General features: G+C 50.9%; 1 protein-coding gene across 5 annotated transcripts in view; it reads right to left on the bottom strand.

Moving 5' to 3' along the window:
* Positions 1 to 482: 482 nt before the first annotated feature.
* ELMOD3 (ELMO domain containing 3) overlaps positions 483 to 19,312 on the bottom strand; it is a 24,184-nt gene continuing 5,354 nt past the window's right edge. For 4 of the 5 annotated variants that reach the window (XM_031949773.1, XM_031949772.1, XM_031949770.1 and 1 more), the window contains exons 2-12: positions 16,723 to 17,239; positions 14,701 to 14,775; positions 13,556 to 13,625; positions 9,319 to 9,393; positions 8,513 to 8,604; positions 7,328 to 7,451; positions 6,905 to 7,027; positions 6,388 to 6,518; positions 3,262 to 3,338; positions 2,704 to 2,831; positions 483 to 2,270 (exon numbers count right to left, since the gene is read on the bottom strand). In XM_031949773.1, the coding sequence (XP_031805633.1) occupies positions 2,092 to 2,270; positions 2,704 to 2,831; positions 3,262 to 3,338; positions 6,388 to 6,518; positions 6,905 to 7,027; positions 7,328 to 7,451; positions 8,513 to 8,604; positions 9,319 to 9,393; positions 13,556 to 13,625; positions 14,701 to 14,775; positions 16,723 to 16,776 (1,128 nt within the window). In that variant the 5' untranslated portion in view covers positions 16,777 to 17,239 and the 3' untranslated portion in view covers positions 483 to 2,091. The remainder of the gene's footprint in view (positions 2,271 to 2,703; positions 2,832 to 3,261; positions 3,339 to 6,387; positions 6,519 to 6,904; positions 7,028 to 7,327; positions 7,452 to 8,512; positions 8,605 to 9,318; positions 9,394 to 13,555; positions 13,626 to 14,700; positions 14,776 to 16,722; positions 17,240 to 19,312) is intronic. The other variant, XM_031949774.1, reaches the window with a different exon arrangement.

Below are 19,312 nucleotides of genomic sequence, written 5' to 3'. Positions count from 1 at the left end.
TTTCAATATGGCCGCCTTTATTTATTTATTTTTTAACTTCAATTATCCCAAGCCAAGAGTCTCTGGGCGGCCAGAGGGAGCCAGAGGCTTCTCCGGGATCTCGGGCCGGCATCTGACTAGCCGGCTCTGTCTGTAACCCAAGACCTGTGACTGACTGTGGGACCTGGCTGTAAACACCAGGTGACCCCAGGTGCTCTTTGCTGTTGCTCCCAAGCCCTGGGATAACAAAAGAGCATTTATTCAGTGCTCCCCACAGGCCCAAGCGCTGTGCTGAGCTGACCCGAGCACCGGGGGCAGCGCCCGCTCTCTGGGAGACTCGCTGTGGGAGGACGGATGGGAAGATGGTTGGGAGGACGGCGAGGGCGAGTGGGCCCCAGGGAAACAGCACGGTCTCTGAGAGCAGCACGAGGCTTCTTAGAGGCAAAGTAAAAATCACAGACAGCCCTTAAAAAATTAAGTAGAAGGATTTTTTTCCTCCAAGCTTCTCCAATTCCTTGTACTTCTGAGTAAACTTTTCTCCTTTTTGCTGAGGCAATCGGGGTTAAGTGACTTGTGCAGGGTCACCCAGCCAGGAAGTGGTAAGTGTCTGAGGCCGGATTGGAACCCAGGTCTCCTGAGGCCAGGGCTGGCGGATCTCCCCTGCGCCCCCTGGCTACCTCTGAGGACACCCATTTGGGCTGGTCTGCTAAGGCCTCACTCAGCTGTGGGAAGGAGAGACCAGCCCAAGGCAGCACAGCTCCTGTTTGAGGCTTAGGGGGGTGGGGCAGTCTGAAACACTAGAGTTTGGGGGCCCAGGGCTCTCCTCATGCAGGGAGTTGGGGGGAGGTGGGGGGGGCTTATGCTCCAGGGGAACCTCAGGGCCTGGCCTAGGAGGAATGGCCCCTGATGGAGACAGAGAAACCCTCCAGGGGGAGCTGAGCGGCCCCTGCTCTCCTGGCCGGGGCTCAGGGCTCCTGGTACCTGCCGTGAGTGGGCGGTCCCACTGGTAACTGGAAGAGGAGTCCGGCTGAGGACTCCATGGAGGAGTTGCGCCCTTTCTGGATGGCCATTTTCTCCCTGCACAGTCCCAGGCTCCCCGGCTTTAAGTGAGGGTGTTTCTGGGGCCATGGAGGGCTAACTGGCTTCCATGGGACTCAGGGCAAAAGCAAACTTCCCTCCTCTGAGACTCCTGCAGACAACGGCTACAAAGAGCAACACATCAAGGGATGTCACACAGTGGCCCCACTGCTGCTCTCTCTCCCTTCCCCACTTCTGCCTCTAACTATACTCAGAAAATTAATGAAAGAAAAATAAAAATTCTGTGAGAATTTAAAACTTTGATAATCTTTTTTTATTTGAAAACTGCTCCTGTGAAAAGCGGCCCTTCCTCCGCCTGGCTGTCTCTAGCCCCATCTTTATGAAAATGGTCCCACATTAAGTGGCGGGAAGATCAGGAAGCCCAGGGGCTCTGGGTGTCTGGCCCGGAGGAGCCACCCGACCCTGAGAGAGGGGGGACGAGGGCCCGGCCAGCCTCCCACAGGCCCGACAACCTCCGACAGCGGTTGCTGCCGTCACTGCCTTTTTCTTCTCTTCTATCCTACTGCTCTTCAGACTCAGACTAATTTTGTACCTAGTCACCGAGGTCATTGAGCCTGGGAAGCTCTCGTGCCAAAGAATGAACGCTCTACTTCTTCAGGAGTTAATCTTTCTTACCTCAATCTGCCCACGCCTCACCCAAATATCAGGCAGAGCGAGAGCTTACAGCCCCGTTGGTCTCTGCTGAATTTCGGGAGTGCTAGGAAGGCCTCTGCCCATGGACAGGCCAACAAACCTGGGGCAGCATCCGCGTGGAGCGGACCCTAAGTTTCGCTGCCTGTGCGTCCCGGGGATCTGGCCCGGGGGTGCTTACCACAGCCTAGGGGTTCGAGGTACTGGATGATTCTGTCTCCGGGCCAGGTTCTCCCTCTAAAAGCTATACCTCAGCAACAGAAAAGGGTCAGCCAGGCCGTACTCCTAGGTGATGGCCCGCGTGGACCTCTCCAAGAGCGTCGAGCTCTGGTGTTCAAATCTTGGGGTTGCTGGAGTGGAACAGCCTGCGCCCCTCGGTCGTGTCTAGTGCAGGTCACATATTCCTGTGAAGTGGAGGGTCTTTGGGTGGGAGCCGTGGGATTCAGAGATGGCCTGTGTTCCCGACAACTTCCCCGGGGAGAGCCCTTTGGTCCTTTTGGTCAAGTAGGTGTCCAGGTTCCTGAGCAACTGCTTTGGATTCCTTTTGGCCAGGATCTCCAGGTCTGGAATGGAAAAGGGCGGACAGACCCCTTTATCCAATCCCGATAAAGGGATCTATCCCATAGATAGCTCTTAGATGGAAAATAAGCCTTCAGGCAGCCCAGAACCCCAAAGGTAACCGCTCTGGGAAACACTCCTGAGTTCTGGAAGCTCTGGGTGCTCCCAAGAAGAAAACTTCAAGAAAAGGTGGCAGAAGGTCCTTTCAAAGGGATGAGAGCAGGATGGGGCCTGGCGGGGACTAAGGGAAGCCAGAAAGGTGGGGTATGGACAGCGAACAAGTGCTAAAAACTGGGGCAATGGGGAAAGAAAGCAGCTCTAAGGGACACACAAAGGAAGTCTGCTACGGAACCGGGGAGCCACTTAAGAAAACACAAACCCTGCGGCTGAAGGAACTGGCCTAGGGGTTCTAAGGTTCCCCTGGGGGGAGGTACCCACCTTTAAGAACAAAGCTGGAGTCTAGAATGGTTTTCTGCTGTGTCTTCCAGATGTAGGCCAGGTGGAGAAAGATGGCTACATACAGGCTGTTCACGACGGGGATCACTGTATGCTGGCGATTGCATTCTCTACAAGGCAGTGGAGGAGAACACGAGTGACTGACTTTGAAAAGCTCAGCAAGTCATTCTTATGCTCTGGACTGATACCGGGGGACCCCCAGAACCACTGTTGTTCTCACGCCACTACTGGTGGCGTCTCCACCACTGACCACTGATCAGAAAGCCCATTCTTGGGCCATTTCCTGACGCTCCCAGGTGACGCCGGCCTGGCTAACGCCACTTTCTCTGGCACAGCCCCAGAGAGGGCTTGCTCGTGCTAGAGAATGGCTCCCTCAGCACCGGTGCTGGGTGCAATGGCGAGCACAGATTATACCCCAGACCACATGTCCACAAGCGGCTGGTCATGGACTGGGCCGGAGGCAGATGAGGGACGGGCTGGCCAGTCGTCCTGAACCACGCCAAGCCGGTGGATTTTCCACAGGAGCAGCTAGGGACTCACTTGGAGAGACACTCCTCCCGAAGGGCGTGGATCACTATCTGGGTGATGTTCACGGACATCACACAGAAGGGAAAGTGCTGGAACAGAAAGGACACCAGGTCAACGGCAGCCCCGGCTCCGACGCCCTTTCCCCCCCACTTCTACATCCTAAAGCCCCTCTGGGCCATCAACCCTCCAACACCTCCATGACCTCCCTTCCCTAGGGCAGAATTTGAACCCAATGTCCAGCCACTCCCTGCACATCACGCCGTGTCCCTAGAGATGGAGACACCATAAGGGTCAATTCCCAAACATTCAGCAACAGACCGCAATCAGGAACGGACTGAACTCGTCTTATACGGTTCAGCAAAATCCTGAGGTGGCAAAGTGGCTTCCATGGCTACTGGGCCAAGAATCAGGAGGTTCTAATCTCTTATCAACTGCTGACCAGCTATATAACTTCAGACAATTTATATCAAGGCTCTAAGACCAGTTTCTCATCTGTGAAATGGGGATAATATTTGTCTTACCTATCTCACTCACAGGGTAAGGAACTATGGAATAGTTCATGGAGGCACTTCTCAAGTTGTACAGGATTAATCAAATTTAAGATATTATTATAAGATACATTAGAACAAGAAAAAATTAACTATTAAAATAATTTAAGGGCAAAACCAATTTAAAAGCAAATAAACTCTGCCCTGAAGAACTATGCTATGTGCTGGTGGCGGCCTGTTCTCGAGACCAATTGGACGAGGTATTGTGCTACAGAGTTGGGTCTAAAGGAGTGGGGATGAGGTTCTTAGGACTAAGTTCCTTGAAGAGGAAGCTGTTTCAAGAACCTTTAAAGCCCTCAACAGGAGATCTTGGGGTCATCCCTCAGGCTGAGTGCCCCAAACTTATGTTTGATCCCTCAGGCAGCTCTTTGGAAGGATTGAGGATCTGAGTTTAACCTTCTAAAACCCACAAGGGGGTTACACAGAAAAATTTCATTTGTCTAAAAAATCACAGAACATTTTAGAGTGTGAAAGGGTTTAAGAAATCACCTCATCCCTCGCTTTCATTTTTACAAGTTTAGAAATAAATGATATGGAGTTGATTTGCTTCTGGTCACACAGCTAATTAATAATAGCCACAGATGATCGGATCACTCTCCTTTCTACTATTACCTCTCCACCTCCTTGTGTGATAAAGTATATTAAATTAGTAAGCATTAAAGAGAAAAAATGCAGCCTCACAAAGAATCCCATAGAAACAAATTAAAACTGAATGATATGGTTGTAGGCAGATAAAAAAAAAACAAAAACAAAAAAAAAACAACAACAACAAAAAACATCTAGAGCTCTCGGCTTTTAAAAATAGAACTGGGTGGATGAGTGTCTAGCTGGGCTGATTTTAGGGAAAACAGCCCTGAGCAAGAGCAGAGAAACATGGACAAGGAAAATCAAGCGGCCCTCACTCTCCGGATCCCGCCTTGCCGTGGAGGACAATCTGTGGCAGTGGGGGTGAGCCCTTCTCCGAGGGGCCTGCGAGGCAGCCCCCCGAACACAGACCAGAGAGCCCCCGAGGAATCATACTAGTCACGGTCGACCCCGAAGACACCACAGACTTGGCTCCATGTACAAATGGCCCCCAGCACCTACTCTAGTCGGGCCCAGTCTGACTTTTTTCTTAGGAGACTGGGCTTCTTCACAAACCAGCGGAGACTTTCTTCCAGAAGGGCAGGCCCGAAGACCAGCCATCCCGAGAGTCTTTCTGAACGGAGGGCGTAAGAAACCACGGCACTAAGGCCGTCTTGGGGGAGACAGCTCGGGAAGGCCTAGGGGGCCATTTCTCTGTTTGCCCTGGAGCCCACAGTGCACACAACAGGAATGGGGGCCACTGCTCAAAGAGAATTTTCTCCGCCTCCTGCAAGGTACGGAGGAGGCCCAGGGAGGGGACATGCACTGGAATTCCGGGCTCTGCCTCTAACGCCAGAGGCAGCAGAATTAGAGGGAATTTCCCCATGAAGCTCAAACAGAAACAACCAGAGGGGAAAGTCACCAGAGCTGAGCTAGTAGGAAATGCACTTTTAAAATGGTTTCCCCTTCAATACCCGGATGAAGAGGACCAACTTCCCAGTGATTATCTTCTTCTGAGATCACTAAGTGGTGATGCAGGAGAATGAAAAACCCCCAGAAATTAAAGGGGCACTTGCTGTTCACAGCAGAGAAGGCCTTGGGAATCAAAGGACCGCAGGGAAATCCCCGGGCTTCTGACCAAAGGCAACCTTGCTCCTCTGCCCCCTCCTTCGGGATGGGTCTAACTGTTCCTCCAAGCCCCCTAAACCTTCATGGTCTCTCTGAGACAATCAGTGGGCACCGAGCCCTGGGCCCTGGCACTGGGGATCAGAGACAAGGACGGAACGTTCCCTCCCCAGGAGAACTTGCATTATGTCAGGGAGGACGTGAACCAAAAAATGAGAGCAAAGGTGGAGTAATGGGTGGTGGGTGGGGGAGAGGGCTTCATGTACTTTCACTGGCCTCTGAGGACAACCAGGGATTCTCAGAGGCAGGGAGCGGGAAGGTGGGCAGCTGGAGCCAGACTCCTGACAAAGGCACCTAGCACTGGGCCTTGCATGCCATCGGTGCTTAATAAAGGCTTGCTGAGTTGAAGACATTTGGGTCCCTCAGTGGGCTCATCAAGCCTGAAGCTGGACTATGACGGCCTAAGAAGTCCCTGGCCAACTACCCACGCAGATGTTTTGTTATAAAAAGATATAATAAAAAATAAAATTAAAAAACAAAGTCCCTGGTGACCCCGGGGAATAATAAGGTCATTAACAAGCCCTGTCCGGAATGAGCTGGGGGGAGAGCAGCTCGGGAGCTCCCAGAGGCCGCTCCTCGCTGTGCAACCTCAGCAAGGCTTTCGCTTTGCATAACATTCTCCCTTTCCCCATAGGGTCTGAGAACAGAGTCATGCAGAGGCTGAAAATGGAAAGGAGAGGAAGTCTCCTAAGGAATATTAGCTCAGGCCTCTGGGAGGCTGACCTCAGGGAGGCCCGCCCGCTGGCAGCCCAAGGCCTGTGGCCTGCTGTGCGCCCCTCCCTCAGCCCAGGACTGGCCGTGGTGCCAGTCAGGGGCTGCAGGACAGCTGGGCCGGCCGTACCTGGACATGGTGCTGGGAAAGTCGGAAGATCTCATGGGCTAGCAGAAGGGTTTTGGCGTCCATCACCAAGTAGAGCAGATGCAGGAGGGCCAGGAAGCCTGCCCCTCGAAGGTCCGTGCCCGGGTTCGATCCTGTAAGATAGAAGTATCCGAGAGGTGGAGCAGGACCGGCGCAGGAAGTTGGAGCCGGGCTTACTGGGGGGCAGCGAGCTTAGGAGTCCACTGCTCCCCTTCTACCCCACCTCCCACCAGGGTCCTGGACTATCCCGGGAAGGGGGCTGCTTTCTGAGAGCCACTGCTCCCAAATTACTTTTGAAGGTTCCACAAAAGCAGCGGGCCTGGTGCAGCGAACTCTGGGTCAGAACTGTTCACCCCAAGGGTCAGAGAGCAGACCCAGACAAAGTGCTAGGTGCGCCCCTACCTGGAATCACAGGAATCTGTCTGAGAGCTTTCAGTTTGCTTCGCTAGCCCACCTGCTCCGCCCCCAGTTCCAGGCCCAGAATGTTCTGCTCTGTTACCTTGAAAGCCCAGTTCCTCCCAGTGGGTCCCAGAGAGGGCGCAGTCAAATCTGGAACCCGTGAGCTTCTTATAGATGGTCTGCAGGACGCGGCCGTGCACGGGGTCTTTGTGGTCTAGGCTGCCTGTGTCACAGACACACAAGTCCGCTTTCCTCCCCGCGCGCTTCCCCCGTGACGGCCCTCCAGAGGAGAAAAGCTCTGGGGCTGGAGGCTGGGACATCCCATGCTGAGGCTGGGCCGGGCCCCCAAGCCTTCAACAGCCGCTGCCTCCCTAACCGCCTCCAGGGCTTCCGGCTGACCCAGAGGTCAGTGACATGCGCCCCCACCCCACCCTTGCGCCTCTCCTCGGGTGTCTGAGGGCTGGCCCTTCCCCAGGCCTGGGTCCTGACTCTGGGAGCGGGCACGCCCGAGGGCGTCACTTACACTGGGCAATGGCCAGGATCAAGTCCCGTTCTTCCTGAAGGCCGTCGCGCAACTGGGGGGGCCCAAAGAGGCAATGGAGGAAAGCCGAGAACCCCCTGCGGGGAACCGTTGACTGGATCTTTTCCTGAGGAAAAGAAAGGAGCTGAGCTGGGGGACAGCCAAGAGACAATCATGTCTACTTACCAGGAAGCAGGGGCCTGCCAGGGGCCTGCATCCTGGCCCAAAGCCTGGGGAAAGGCCCTTTGTGGGACCCATCTCAGGTCTAAGCCCTTTACAGCCGCTGTGGCCCCCTCTGGACTTTTCTGCAAACAGAAACAACTATCTTGACTGGAGATAGCCTCCTGCGGCTGGTGGGAAACACCCCCTCGGCACTGGCGGGCCGGGGCAAGCTGCCCAGTGCTTGGTCCACAAGTTCCTCCCCTTGCAAGGGGCCACAAAGGATAAGGGCCTGTAGCTCCCCATTCTGGGCCTGGGCCCTTTCTGTGTCACGGTCCCTCGGGCAGTCCGGTGAATCCTTTGCACCCACCTCACAGGCAGGATAAAGACACAACAGAATCACACAGGGAGAAGTCAGAACCCGGCAGCGCTGTGTCAGGAGCCACCCCACAGGGATAGGCTTTCTAAGCTGAACAACGCCAGGGCCGGAGCCTAAGGGGCCTGGTCTATAAAGAGCCCGGCATATCCTGGGCCTGGTATAAGGGGCCTGGTCTATAAAGAGCCCAGCATACCCTGGGCCTGGTGCATTAGGGGCCTGGCGTATCTGGGGCCCAGTGTATAAGGGGTTCTGGCGTATCGAGCCCAGCCTTCCCCAGGCCCAAGAATGCCATCCTTGCCCAAGGGCTCCTGGCTGGCCACCCTCCTCCGCCACCACCTGCTCCTGTTCTCAAAGGCTCCCTTCACCCCCTTTCTCTGGGCGGGACGAGTTTCTGAAATCCTCCTCGCTCTGAAGCCGATACTGGTAACCCAGGAGACCCCCGGCAGTCTCAGCGGTTCCTCATTTTCCCACTCCCCCAGATTATGTAATGACTCAGCTGACTTCCTGTCCGCCGGGGCTGGGCCAGCTCTGCGGTGTCTGCACACAGGACGCCTTTCATCCTTCCTGGCTCCTTCCCCCGGCCCTGTGAGCGAACCTGGGGCCTGGAGAGAAGCCGGCCGGCCTCAACCTGACAGCCCGCCGTGCCGTACCCTGCAAACGGAGAGGTCGGCTGACTGGAAGTGCTGGAGGGCCTCGTTGAAGGAAATCAGCTGCCCGGCCCTGTCTGGCCTCTCCCAGGAGCCTGTGGACAAAGAAGGGTGTGTCCTGGGGGTCACATCCTGCCTCAAAGCTGCTCCTACGTCTATATGGGCTACCCCTCCTGATCTGGGCTCGACCTCTGCTCCACACCCAGGTGTGAGAACCCTGGAGCACTGATCCCCTTGTGGGACTCAGGGCAGAGGCTGGACCTTAGGCCAGGGAAGAGGGAAGTGTCCCTGGTGCTCCATGACCCAGCCCCCACCCTGCCAGCTGCTTTAGCTGCCGAGGACTTAAGGTGTTCTCTCTTCCAGGGTGGACTCTGGGACCCGCTGGGCAGGGCTGGGGCTGCTCTGTCCCACCCCCTCCCACATCTCCAAAGGGTCCCTGGGATGCTGAGCTGCCCTCGGCCACCCTGCTTCTGGTCCCGGTCCGGGGGGAGCCAGGCAGGGAGAGCGCCCTTCTCACAGCTCTGGGGCAGGAAGGGCACTTGTCCCTCCTCCCCTCGGGACAGCGAGTGACCGGTGGCCTTCCTGAATTTGAGGGCCTCTTTCTAAGGAGCCTTGTCCCTGCCACGGAATAACTAAAGTGCCTCCGTCAGCACCAGATGCAGCTCCCTCGCGCCCTAAGGCGGGGGACCTCCAAAAGCCAAGACCACACAATGGAAGCAGCCCCTCCCCTCCCCCCCTCCCTGCGCTGCTGCCTCCCAAGGGCCGGCTCCCCCACACTGGAGCTCACAGGGCCGCGCTCCTTCGCTGACCTGCTTCTGGCTGAATACTCTCCACTGACTGCCACTCCTCCTCGGCTCTGAGCATCTCCAGACTGTCGCCCGCGGCTGTGAGAAAAGGGTCACAACGTGGCTGAGGGAGTCCCCGCCATCACTGTATTTTAAAAGGCAGAAGGGCTCCTGGCGGCCCTGGGGACACAAACTGGGAATCTGGCTCTCCCCATCACTGGATCCAACCCGGGGCTGGTGCTTCCAGGAGGGCGGGAATGGCGGCCTGGGCCAAGGCTGGAGGCTCGTGCTGCCTCCCAACGCTCACCTGGGTCACTTAGTCCCAAGTTAAAACAAGAGCCCCAATGAGCAGAAACTCGGAGCTTTTCCCCCAGAAGGAGAAGAGGCAGGGAGAGAAGCCGAAGGGTTTGTGAGGGGTCTGGAGAGGGACCTGGGGAGAAGCTTGGTGGAGAGCCCGAGGGCTTGATGCAGACACGGAAAGGGAACCGAGCCAAAGCAGCATCACAGAAGTCAAACTGGAAAGGAGTTCTGGCCAATCCCCCCATTTCTCAGTAAAGGAGACTGAGGTTCAGGGAGGTTCTGTAATTTGTCCAAGATCACACAGCTAGTACACCTAAGAGGCAGGATTTGAACTCAGGCCCCTGACTCCATTCCCCTTCAAGATGCTGCCTTCCCTGAGGAGAAGCTCTACTCTGAGAAGAACAGAAGGTTTCTCTTCCATCTTCTGGGTTATTCTTTGAATATTCAAATGTCTATGGGTGATGATGATTGTCAAATTTTTAATAAAAAGGAGGAAAATCTGGAAAGTCAAGAAGTCAAAATGATGATGTCTGAGAGGATTTGGACTTTAGGTTACAGCTTATAATACAGAAAGGGCAGCCTGGGGGCTGAGAATGATTGCAGTTGAGCAAAGGCTGGAGTCCTGTGAAAAGGGAGTTAGAGAGAAAAGGAGGGGAAGGGATACGCTGGGTACCGTGTCTGCCCCGCAGAACTCTGAACCGGCCCACAAGGACCCACACATAGATTTCAGGAAGGCTGTGATTATGAGGAGGGAAAAATTATAACACTATTTTTCACTAACTTCTACTTGAAATTTAACATTTCCTTTCCTTCAATGGTAAGATTTCAAAAGCCCACATTATTCAGACAGGCCCATGAGATAAAAAAGGCCAGAGAGAACAGTAACTCAAGGAGGAGGGGGCCCCGAGAGCCCACCAGGCTGAGGAAGACTTCCTTGGTAGGGGGCCAGCCTCGGGGGCTGCTCTCCAGAGCTGGAGGGCCTGGCTGACAAGGAGGGAGGAACACGCCTGGGAAGGAGCCAGAACTGACGGGCCTCGAAGGCAGGTTGTCTCCGGAGACCCGCTGGGTGCCCAGGGGTGGGGGTACAACGGCCTTCGCATCTGTGGGGTTCGGGGAAAGGACAAAAAGAGTCCATCAGACTAAAACTCTACAGCAGAGTCAGGAACCCCTCAAGAATGATTGGGGAGACGCAATTCCCAAGGAAAAGCCAAGAAGGATGCACATGGAATTTATTAACCAGCTCAGGTTTTAAGAATCTCATCTGTTTGATGGATTAAAAAACCACCCGACACTCACAAATTTTGCTGGTCCCAAACCTGCTTCGCACCCCATTCAACTATCTACCAGGATGACGGGGGCACACTACTGCTGGCTGCGCTGAGCTCCCCCACCCCCACCCCCAGACTTTCAAAGGCTGGCTCTGGAAGCATCAATAGTACCAATCCTACCATGTGACAAGTCACCACTGCAGTGACGATCCCCCAACTACTGGGGACAAAAGTCCCTTCTCCAGCCACTTTCCCCCATGTGTAGCCTATTCCCCATCAGAATGTCAATTTTCTGAGAGGGACCACCCCATTTTTGTCTTTTGTTAAGTCCCTAGAACCCTCACACATAGAAGGTAATGTCTATTAAATGCCTTCTAATTAAGAAGTCATGAATGAAGTTAGAAGCAAGGACAAGTACCAAAGGACGGTTACACAAATGTGATATGGTCTCACAGAAGTCTTGGGTTCTCTCCCTCAACAAACTGAGGCTGTCAAAGAAAGGGAAGGAAAACAGAAAGGAAAACACAATACACTGAGAAATAAAGGAGCATCCAAGCAGCAAAAGGGTCTCTATCATACAGGACAGTTTGGTGATAACTGACAAGAGTGAAGGCAATGATTTAATTTTTATTTATTTATTTTTAAGAAGAAGAATGATGTTTGGATTCAGAGAGCCAGGACAAACACAGCTAACAGAGACGAGACTCCCCAAATCAGTAGGAAGATAGTCAAAGAGCTTCTGGGTGCCCCTGATGAGTTCACAGTACTTGACCCAGCAGAACTAGATCCTTGGGGGCTGAAAATACTAGCACATGCAACTGCTGAACTACTATCGATCATCTCTGACAGGCCATGGAGCAATAATGTAAAGAAAAATACCATCAAGAGACTTAAGAAGTCAGTGACATGTAATGAAAATCTGGTTTCAAGAGAGCTGAGGAAGAGGCCCACTTACAGAGACATTGTATAAGAAACATGGAGTGCTGGAAATGCTATTTTGGGGGACTTCTCTTTGCTAAAAAGAAGGATTCTGTGGTGGAGAGAAGTTTACTGGAAAATGATAATAATGTTGGGGGGGAAAAGGAAGCAAAACATCAAAAGTATTTAAAAAAAAAGACTGTGGAGAAAAAAAGACAGGAATAGAGCTACTAAATGTCCCAAATGTTTTTTTAAAAAAGAGAATAGAATCTGGAATCACAGACCAATGAGCTTACTCTTAATTTCCCGGGAAAATGCTTGAATGTATTATTGAAGGGATAGTTAGTGAACATCTGGGAAAGAAAGCAGAAATGACAAAGAACAAGCCCAGCTTCAGCGTTACATGAATTCCACCACATTGGGTTCTTATGGCTTCTTGGGATTTTTTGCACCAGGCTGTGGGGCAGGAAGGGAAACGAGCTTGAAAGTGGGGAGATGTGAGGATTCCATCCCCATGAAAAAGGCTTCCCTCACCTAAGCTCTCAGGACAGTGGGGAGGGACTGTTCTTGATTAATTCTGATGTGGCGCAGCCTTCATGAATGGTGTAGTAACAACCCTAGGCTATCTGGCCTTGGAAATGGTGGAGAGACCTCAATAATAATAGAGACCCCAACAGTTTTCAAGAAGTTCCAGGTCCCTTGGAACGGCTCACCTTGGAATGTCACCTTAGGAACTTAGCTACTGGGCAACAGGGCCCAACCTTAGAGCATGTGTGGGAAAGAAAGGGAGCTGGGCCTAATCTCTTTATCCCAGGAGGCTATTCTTTTGAGGATTTCTGGTTTGTCATCCAAGTGTCTGGGATGCTATCTCACTCCTGGATTTCTCAGTTTAAGAAAGGGGGTTTTGTTAGCTCCCATTACCAGACTTCCCAGCAATCATGTGAACCCCAATCCCATGATGTCATTTACGTGGCTCTGTTTTTTGTTCCGTATCCCCAAATCCCTATAAATTCACTGCCTCCTCTTTGCTATCTTGGAATTTAGCTCACTTTGAATAGGCATTACAATTGTAATAAAAATCTGCTTCTTGACTCGGAGATTATCTAAAGCTCCAAATTCTTTTGGGACACCAGTATCACTGGTCCAGAATAACAATATTCTGGAGTCCTCTTGAACCCTAGCAATCTGACTTGGTGTCATGGTAGATTGGCCAGAATAAAGACAATCTCAACCCAAGATGTCAATCTAGCATTTCAAGTGTGGGGAGATTTGCCCAAACCTGATGTCTTTCTAAGAGAAAACTCTTAGTACTCTGTAAATTACTTCCTCTGATTCTCCTCTCTCTTCAGGAGATTAAAAAGGTAAATATTGTTCCTCTTTTACAGCAAAGGAAACCGAAATCCAGGCAAGATAACTGAAAAAAAAACTGAAAAGAATTGAGGATAGCTACTGACATTTGCAGAGGGCTTTTTTGAAAGTGCTTTCAGGGATATTTTATCTGTTCCAAACAACAATCTTTAAGCTAAGTAGCAGATATTATTCTGATTTTACAAACTGAAAAATAGATACAGAAATTAAATAACTTGTTCAAATAACCTAAGAAATCAGCAACCAAGCTGGAAGCAGAGTCTGCTCTTCTGAAGCAGGAGAGCCCAGTGCTCATGATCAAAAAGAGAAGCCTGTGGGATCCTCTGAGAGGGGCAGAGACCAGGAACAGCTCTCTGGAGGCCTGACTCAAAGCTCTAACTACGCCTGGGGTTAGCTGGAAGACTCACCGACTGGCTCCAAGCTACTGTCTTCCTCAGTCAGATCCTGGAGGTCCACGTGGTATTTCAGGGCAGACACCTGCAGGAGCCAGAGACCATTAGTATGGGGATGGATCCCAATGATGCTTCTATGAAGTTTCATGCGTTAAAATGCCCTGTCGCCATCAGGTTTTCAAGCCCTGGGGTCTCAGAAGGAAAGGTTCAGAGACAATATGAAATTATTGGAAAATCATGAGCTCAGAGCTGGGAGGACCCTGGGGTGTGATGACAGCCCTGACCCGGAGGCTTTCCAGCCAAACTCAAGAACCTTTCTCTCCCATCATTCCAGATGAAGCCCCCCTTTAAATGATCTGCCCCCTTCTTTTCGAGGTCTCTGTGTCTCGAGGAAACACTCCAAGACAAAGAAGCACCTCAGCTTGCGTTCTAATACTTCAGCTTTAGATATTATTTGGAGACAGACAAGGTGCCTTCCTCACAAGTACCTCACGGGGGAAGCAGTGTGCTCATTATTCTGATCTTACAGATAAGGAAACCAAAGCTTAGAAAGCTAGGTAACTTCCTGATGGTCATGCAGGTAAACTAGGAGCCAGAAATGAGGATCTGAATATAGGTCTGCTGACTTTAAGATCACTGCTCTTGCCACCAGACCCCAGTGACTCCAGAGATGCTCTTTATGTGGCCGTAACTCAGTGAAAATATCTGAAGATTGTTTTCTGGAGGGTGGGGACTCTGCCTCCCTATCAAAAGTTCCAGGGTCAATGATACAGCAGAACATGTTTAACATATACTGGATTACTTGCTGTCTAAGGGAGGGGGGAAGGGAAGGGAAGGGAAGGAGAAAAAAATTCAAAACACAAGATTTTGCAAGAGTGAATGTGGAACACTATTTCTGCTGTATTCTGAAAACAAAAAGCTAAAAACCAAAACGATACAGCAGAGATGGCAAATGTTAATAATTAATGGAACTGGATAGTGTTCCTTGAAGCCAAACAATCTGAAATAAGTTAACTGGAGCTTCAAAGCTTCTATGATTACAAGTAATGAAAGGGCAGTACAGAGAGCTAGGGGATGTCCACATATATACAAATGGTGGCTGAATGATGGATCTATGGGTCCCGAAAAGCCAGAATCGATTCAGGTAGAGAGATACATACTGGAACACATCTGATGGCTGGGAGGAAAAAGCCGTTCTCATCAATCAGAGAGGACTCAACAGAAATTCTCATAGCCTACAGGAATTGAGAAGAGGAATCAGTTTACTAGGTGTGCATCCACCTCCCATTTAATAGTTTCATGCCCATAAGTGTCTTATTGCTTCTTGACTCCAATGTTCTTCAAAACAAATTAATTTCTAGGAAGGTAACTTAAAAAAGGGAAGAGAAAACTATCAAACTGCCTCACATCCTGTTCCTTCAGTTCACAAATGGGGAAACTGAACCCGAACATCAGGGATTGGCTTCCTTTGTTCTGATGTGCCCAGAACCGCTCCCCGTGATAGCCCTTGACACACTGCTGATTCCTCTCTGAACTCTTGGAAGAGTTTACCATTTGCACACATTTAGGTACCTCGCCTTCTCTAATGGACTATTCCGAGAATCACCGACTCTCACCTTTGGTCATCTAATCCACACTGTCCCTAGGAGTAATTCCCTTTGTTACAGCCCTACAGTGGTGGTGCCTCCATTCAAGGACGAGCGGTTCCTCGCCCAGCACACCCTGCCCTTCCCAATCATTCTGAAGGTCATCAGCCAGACCCCAATGCCCAACCCCCCTCACTCGATTCCTCATTCCCATTCCCTTCAACCCGCCCTGAAAAAATGGCAATTAAATATTGCCCGTGCCCTCTGCAATGCCTATTCTAAAGGCAGTAAGCTTCTCTTCATCCTAAATCTTTTCCTCTCCCACTCCTTCCATCTTCTAGCTGTCACGGCTTCCCCTAATGATCCACCGCCTTGGCCACCCTTCCCAACACTGGCTACCCCTTCACTCCTTCCCCTCACTCACTGGTCAAAGCAGGTTCCTTGCTCCCCACCCCCCCCAGGTCCTCCCCATACCCCATCACTCATGCTGTTCATCTCTACTGTACAATCAAACGGTGCAGCTGATTCTTGTCATTCATGCTTATTAATTCTGTAAAGTCACGGGGATGATGAGTTAGAGAACAGGGAACTGCTATTCCCGGCTCCGGCTTTGGCTCAGGCTCCTGGGAGCCCCTGATCACAACAGGGCCTTACACACTCTCCAGTAATGGACAGATTGGTGAGTTTTGCTTGCTCTCTTCTGGTTAACAATTAACTCAGGACCAGCAGCTCTGTCATTCATGTCTAAATGAGGCTTCCCAAAGGCACAAACTTTCTCTCTCAGGGGCTTCCCACCCTTCTTCCACTTAGGATCATGAGACAGCAGTAAAACACTGTCTGGGGCCATTTAAACAATGAAATCTCTGACCAATAAGGTGGAACACTGTGGCACCGGGTAAACCACAGAGGCCACTTGTTCAGGGCGGGGAGACCATCACTGCATCGACCCTGGCTGTAACAGGTCCTCGCTCTGCACGTGGCCAAGGGTGAGGCAAGTGAATCCACAAATACAGGAGGTGTGAAGAGCCCGGCTGGCTGGGGCAGTGCCTGCAAACCTCCAGGTCACTCCCTTTCTCCCCAGATGGAGCCAGTCCAGAGCTCCCAAGTTTTCTGGCCCTCATACTAGGGGTCTTAACGCTCCTGGGCTGTCATTCAGTGTTCTCTCCTGGCTCCCCTCCTGCCTCTCTGACTGCTCCTTCTTTGCCTCCTTTGTTGGATCCTCCTCTAAGGGTGTCCTTCAGGGCTCTGTCCTGGGCCCTCTTCTGTACACCTTACCTCAGTGACCTCATCTGCACCTAGAGATTTAATTACGGTCGGATGATTCTCAGATCTATCTCACCTAAAACTTGATTTCTTCCCTTATGCTTAGCACAGCAATCCACCCAAACTAGATACTTCCCAAATGTCTGGTAAATTAAACTTGGATATAAACATTAAGTTCCTCAAATGGAAGATCTTCCTGGATGGGATGAGTTTAAATGTGATGAATGAAGGTCAGGAGACTAAATCTTCTCCCATATATTTCTAAATTTGTTTTCCACTCGCATCAAAAAATTATCTTCTCTAATTCTCTGGTCCCCAGGTCAGAGTACTTACCTGGTCTTCTCCTCTCCCTTCCCTCTTAGGGGGATAGCAAGTGTCTTCATTCATGTCTTAACAGTATTCCTTTTGGAAAGCCCTGGTGGCTCAGCACAAAATTTCTGGCAAGGCTGGAAATCGAGAAGCTGCAGGTGATGAAAAACCACGGCCTCTGTCTTTTCTCTGCTCACATGGGCTGAGGCTGAAGAAAGAGAACTCATAAGGAACCAGAAGGCTCCCCTCCAGCCATCTCTGGGGGCCTCACTTCTCCCTTGGGATCTCCCAAAGACGCGCTGATTCTGGAGATGTGGATTGGCTAACTTTTCTGCGCTATCAGGCCAACCTGTTTCTATAGCTCAAGTCTCTGGATCCTCAGATCCACAGGAATGGTCGATTCTGCCTCAGTTCTGCTAACATGATCACTGGGCTATGCTTCCATGAACCAGAAAGTCCTTACAAGATCCAGGCCCAGGGAAGAGTTGGTCTTCTTATGCAGCAAAGTCCTAGGCAGAGGTCGGGGCTATTGGGATCAACCCTGCAATAAAAGGCAAAGCCACGTTATATCTGCAACATGGTCTCCTCTACGGAGGGGAACTGTGCCCTGAGAAGGGGATGACACCATGCCAAGGGTAACCAGCTGCAGGATGGGATAATGGGTCTCATGTCACCTTCCACTATTTTCTTTTTTTATTGTTTATTTTTTTTCTGGTTATTCATGTACATTAATTTTTAAAATACACATTTCTTTATGAATCACATTAGGCAATCCATTATCTTCAAAATACTACCATCCTGCCCTTTGCAACATCCCCACTGCCTCCTTCCAACCTTTCCCCTCTTGAACTAGGTGGAGCTGCAGCAGCTGAGCCAGGCCATATTCCTCTCCCTGCCCAGCCCTCCCCTCAACAATGTGCCCACATTCTGCCTCCCCCCGCCCCACCCCGATTACCTCAGGGCCGAGGCAGATGCCCATAGGAAGGTATCTGTCCCCTTTTTGTTCTTGCTGGGACAGAGTGAGCATGTTGCACCATTGGCCTCAGGATATTATCTTTCCTTTAGAAACCACCAATTTCCAAACTCCTGTTTCTGTTCAGTGTGTCACCATCTTTTCAGTCACCTTTCCCCCTGATCTCTAGCCAAATCTTGTTCATAATACCTGACACCTTGCTTTTTTCTGCCCACTTCTCTCCACTGAGATGACCCCTCTCCCCAGACTAATGCAATAGCTTTTTCCTCTGCTTCCTGAACTTGATTTTCCTGAATAGAATCCAGCTTCCATACCTGCCAAATTGATAGAACTAATACATAGGTCATTCCTTTACTCAATCAAATGGTAGTTCACCATTGACTCTAGGATGGCATTTCTTCTTTATTTAATCCTTTTTAAAATGTCTATTTTTGTGCAAGTTTAATAATATATGCAATTATTAGTAAATCAGATATAAATACAAACTTTATATATATATTTTGAGCACACAATTCAAATACATACATATATATATATATAAAGTTACATATATATATATATATATATATGTATGTATGTATTTGAAATGTTTGCTCAAAATCTGTTTTACTTGTTGGGGTTAGGCCATTTGATTGCTTTCTTACCAAGGATTAAGTTATGATCTCATAACTCCTTGTCTTGTTGAGACAGGAGACAGCGAGACATAGGACGATTTTCAAAGTCCCGAGGGAGGGAAGGCTGGAGATGGGGAAACGGGCGCCTGGATGATGTTTTTTTTTGTGATTTTTTACTGTGATACAATGGTATGTGAAGGGGGGTGGGAGCCTCAAGGTTTAAACTTTTCTTTTAAACCCAATTTTCCCAAGCCTAATTACACAAATAAAAAGGGGAGGGGGGTATGGCCCGCTATCCAGGCCCTACAAGTAATGGGGTACTGCACTGCCCCTTCCCAGGGATTGGAAAAGCGGAGCTGGCTGCCTTCTACACTGGAGGAAGGTTTGCCCTCGCCAAGCAGTCGCTCGTGTATCCGCAGAAGGGGAGGCCCTCGCAGGTGCTGGAAGTGAGTAACTGATTTCATCCATGTCCACACTCAGGCAGACAACACAAGTACGTTAGAGCCCTGAGTCTCGGCATCCACTCCAAAGCAGCCAAAAGTCAAGCGAGGTCGGGGGCCTCATTCACGGAGGTCAAGCTTTTAGGACCCAGGAGGGGATCGGTCACTCTCCTTCTTCCCATTCAGCCCCTACCTGGGACAATGCCTTCAGGTCCAGGAAGTGCAGCTTTAGGAGGGTTAGAGACAGGGCAACGGGCGTAGGGAAGGGCCCGAGTCCCCACAGAAAGCTTAGGTGAAGGCAACGGAGAAGTCTCAGATGACACATGGTCACTGTCTTTTGGAGGAGGCATTATACCTGCTCTGCTGCCTTCCAGGGAGAGAGCCAGGGGCAACACAGAAAAGGGACACATTAAATTCGATCTCAGGAAAAGCTTCCCAACTATCAGTGCTGCCTGGAGAGCTGGGGGCTCCTTCTTCCTGGGGTCCTCAGGCAGAGGCCGGATGACCACTTGTCAGATACAGCACAGTTAGGCTATGCCCTGGGTATCAGAATATGTGGCTCCATCGCTCCCAGCTTCTTAAACTAT

Source organism: Sarcophilus harrisii, chromosome 2, assembly GCF_902635505.1.
Source record: "Sarcophilus harrisii chromosome 2, mSarHar1.11, whole genome shotgun sequence".
Classification (NCBI taxonomy): domain Eukaryota; kingdom Metazoa; phylum Chordata; class Mammalia; order Dasyuromorphia; family Dasyuridae; genus Sarcophilus; species Sarcophilus harrisii.
This window is presented reverse-complemented; position numbering and strand designations above follow the sequence as displayed.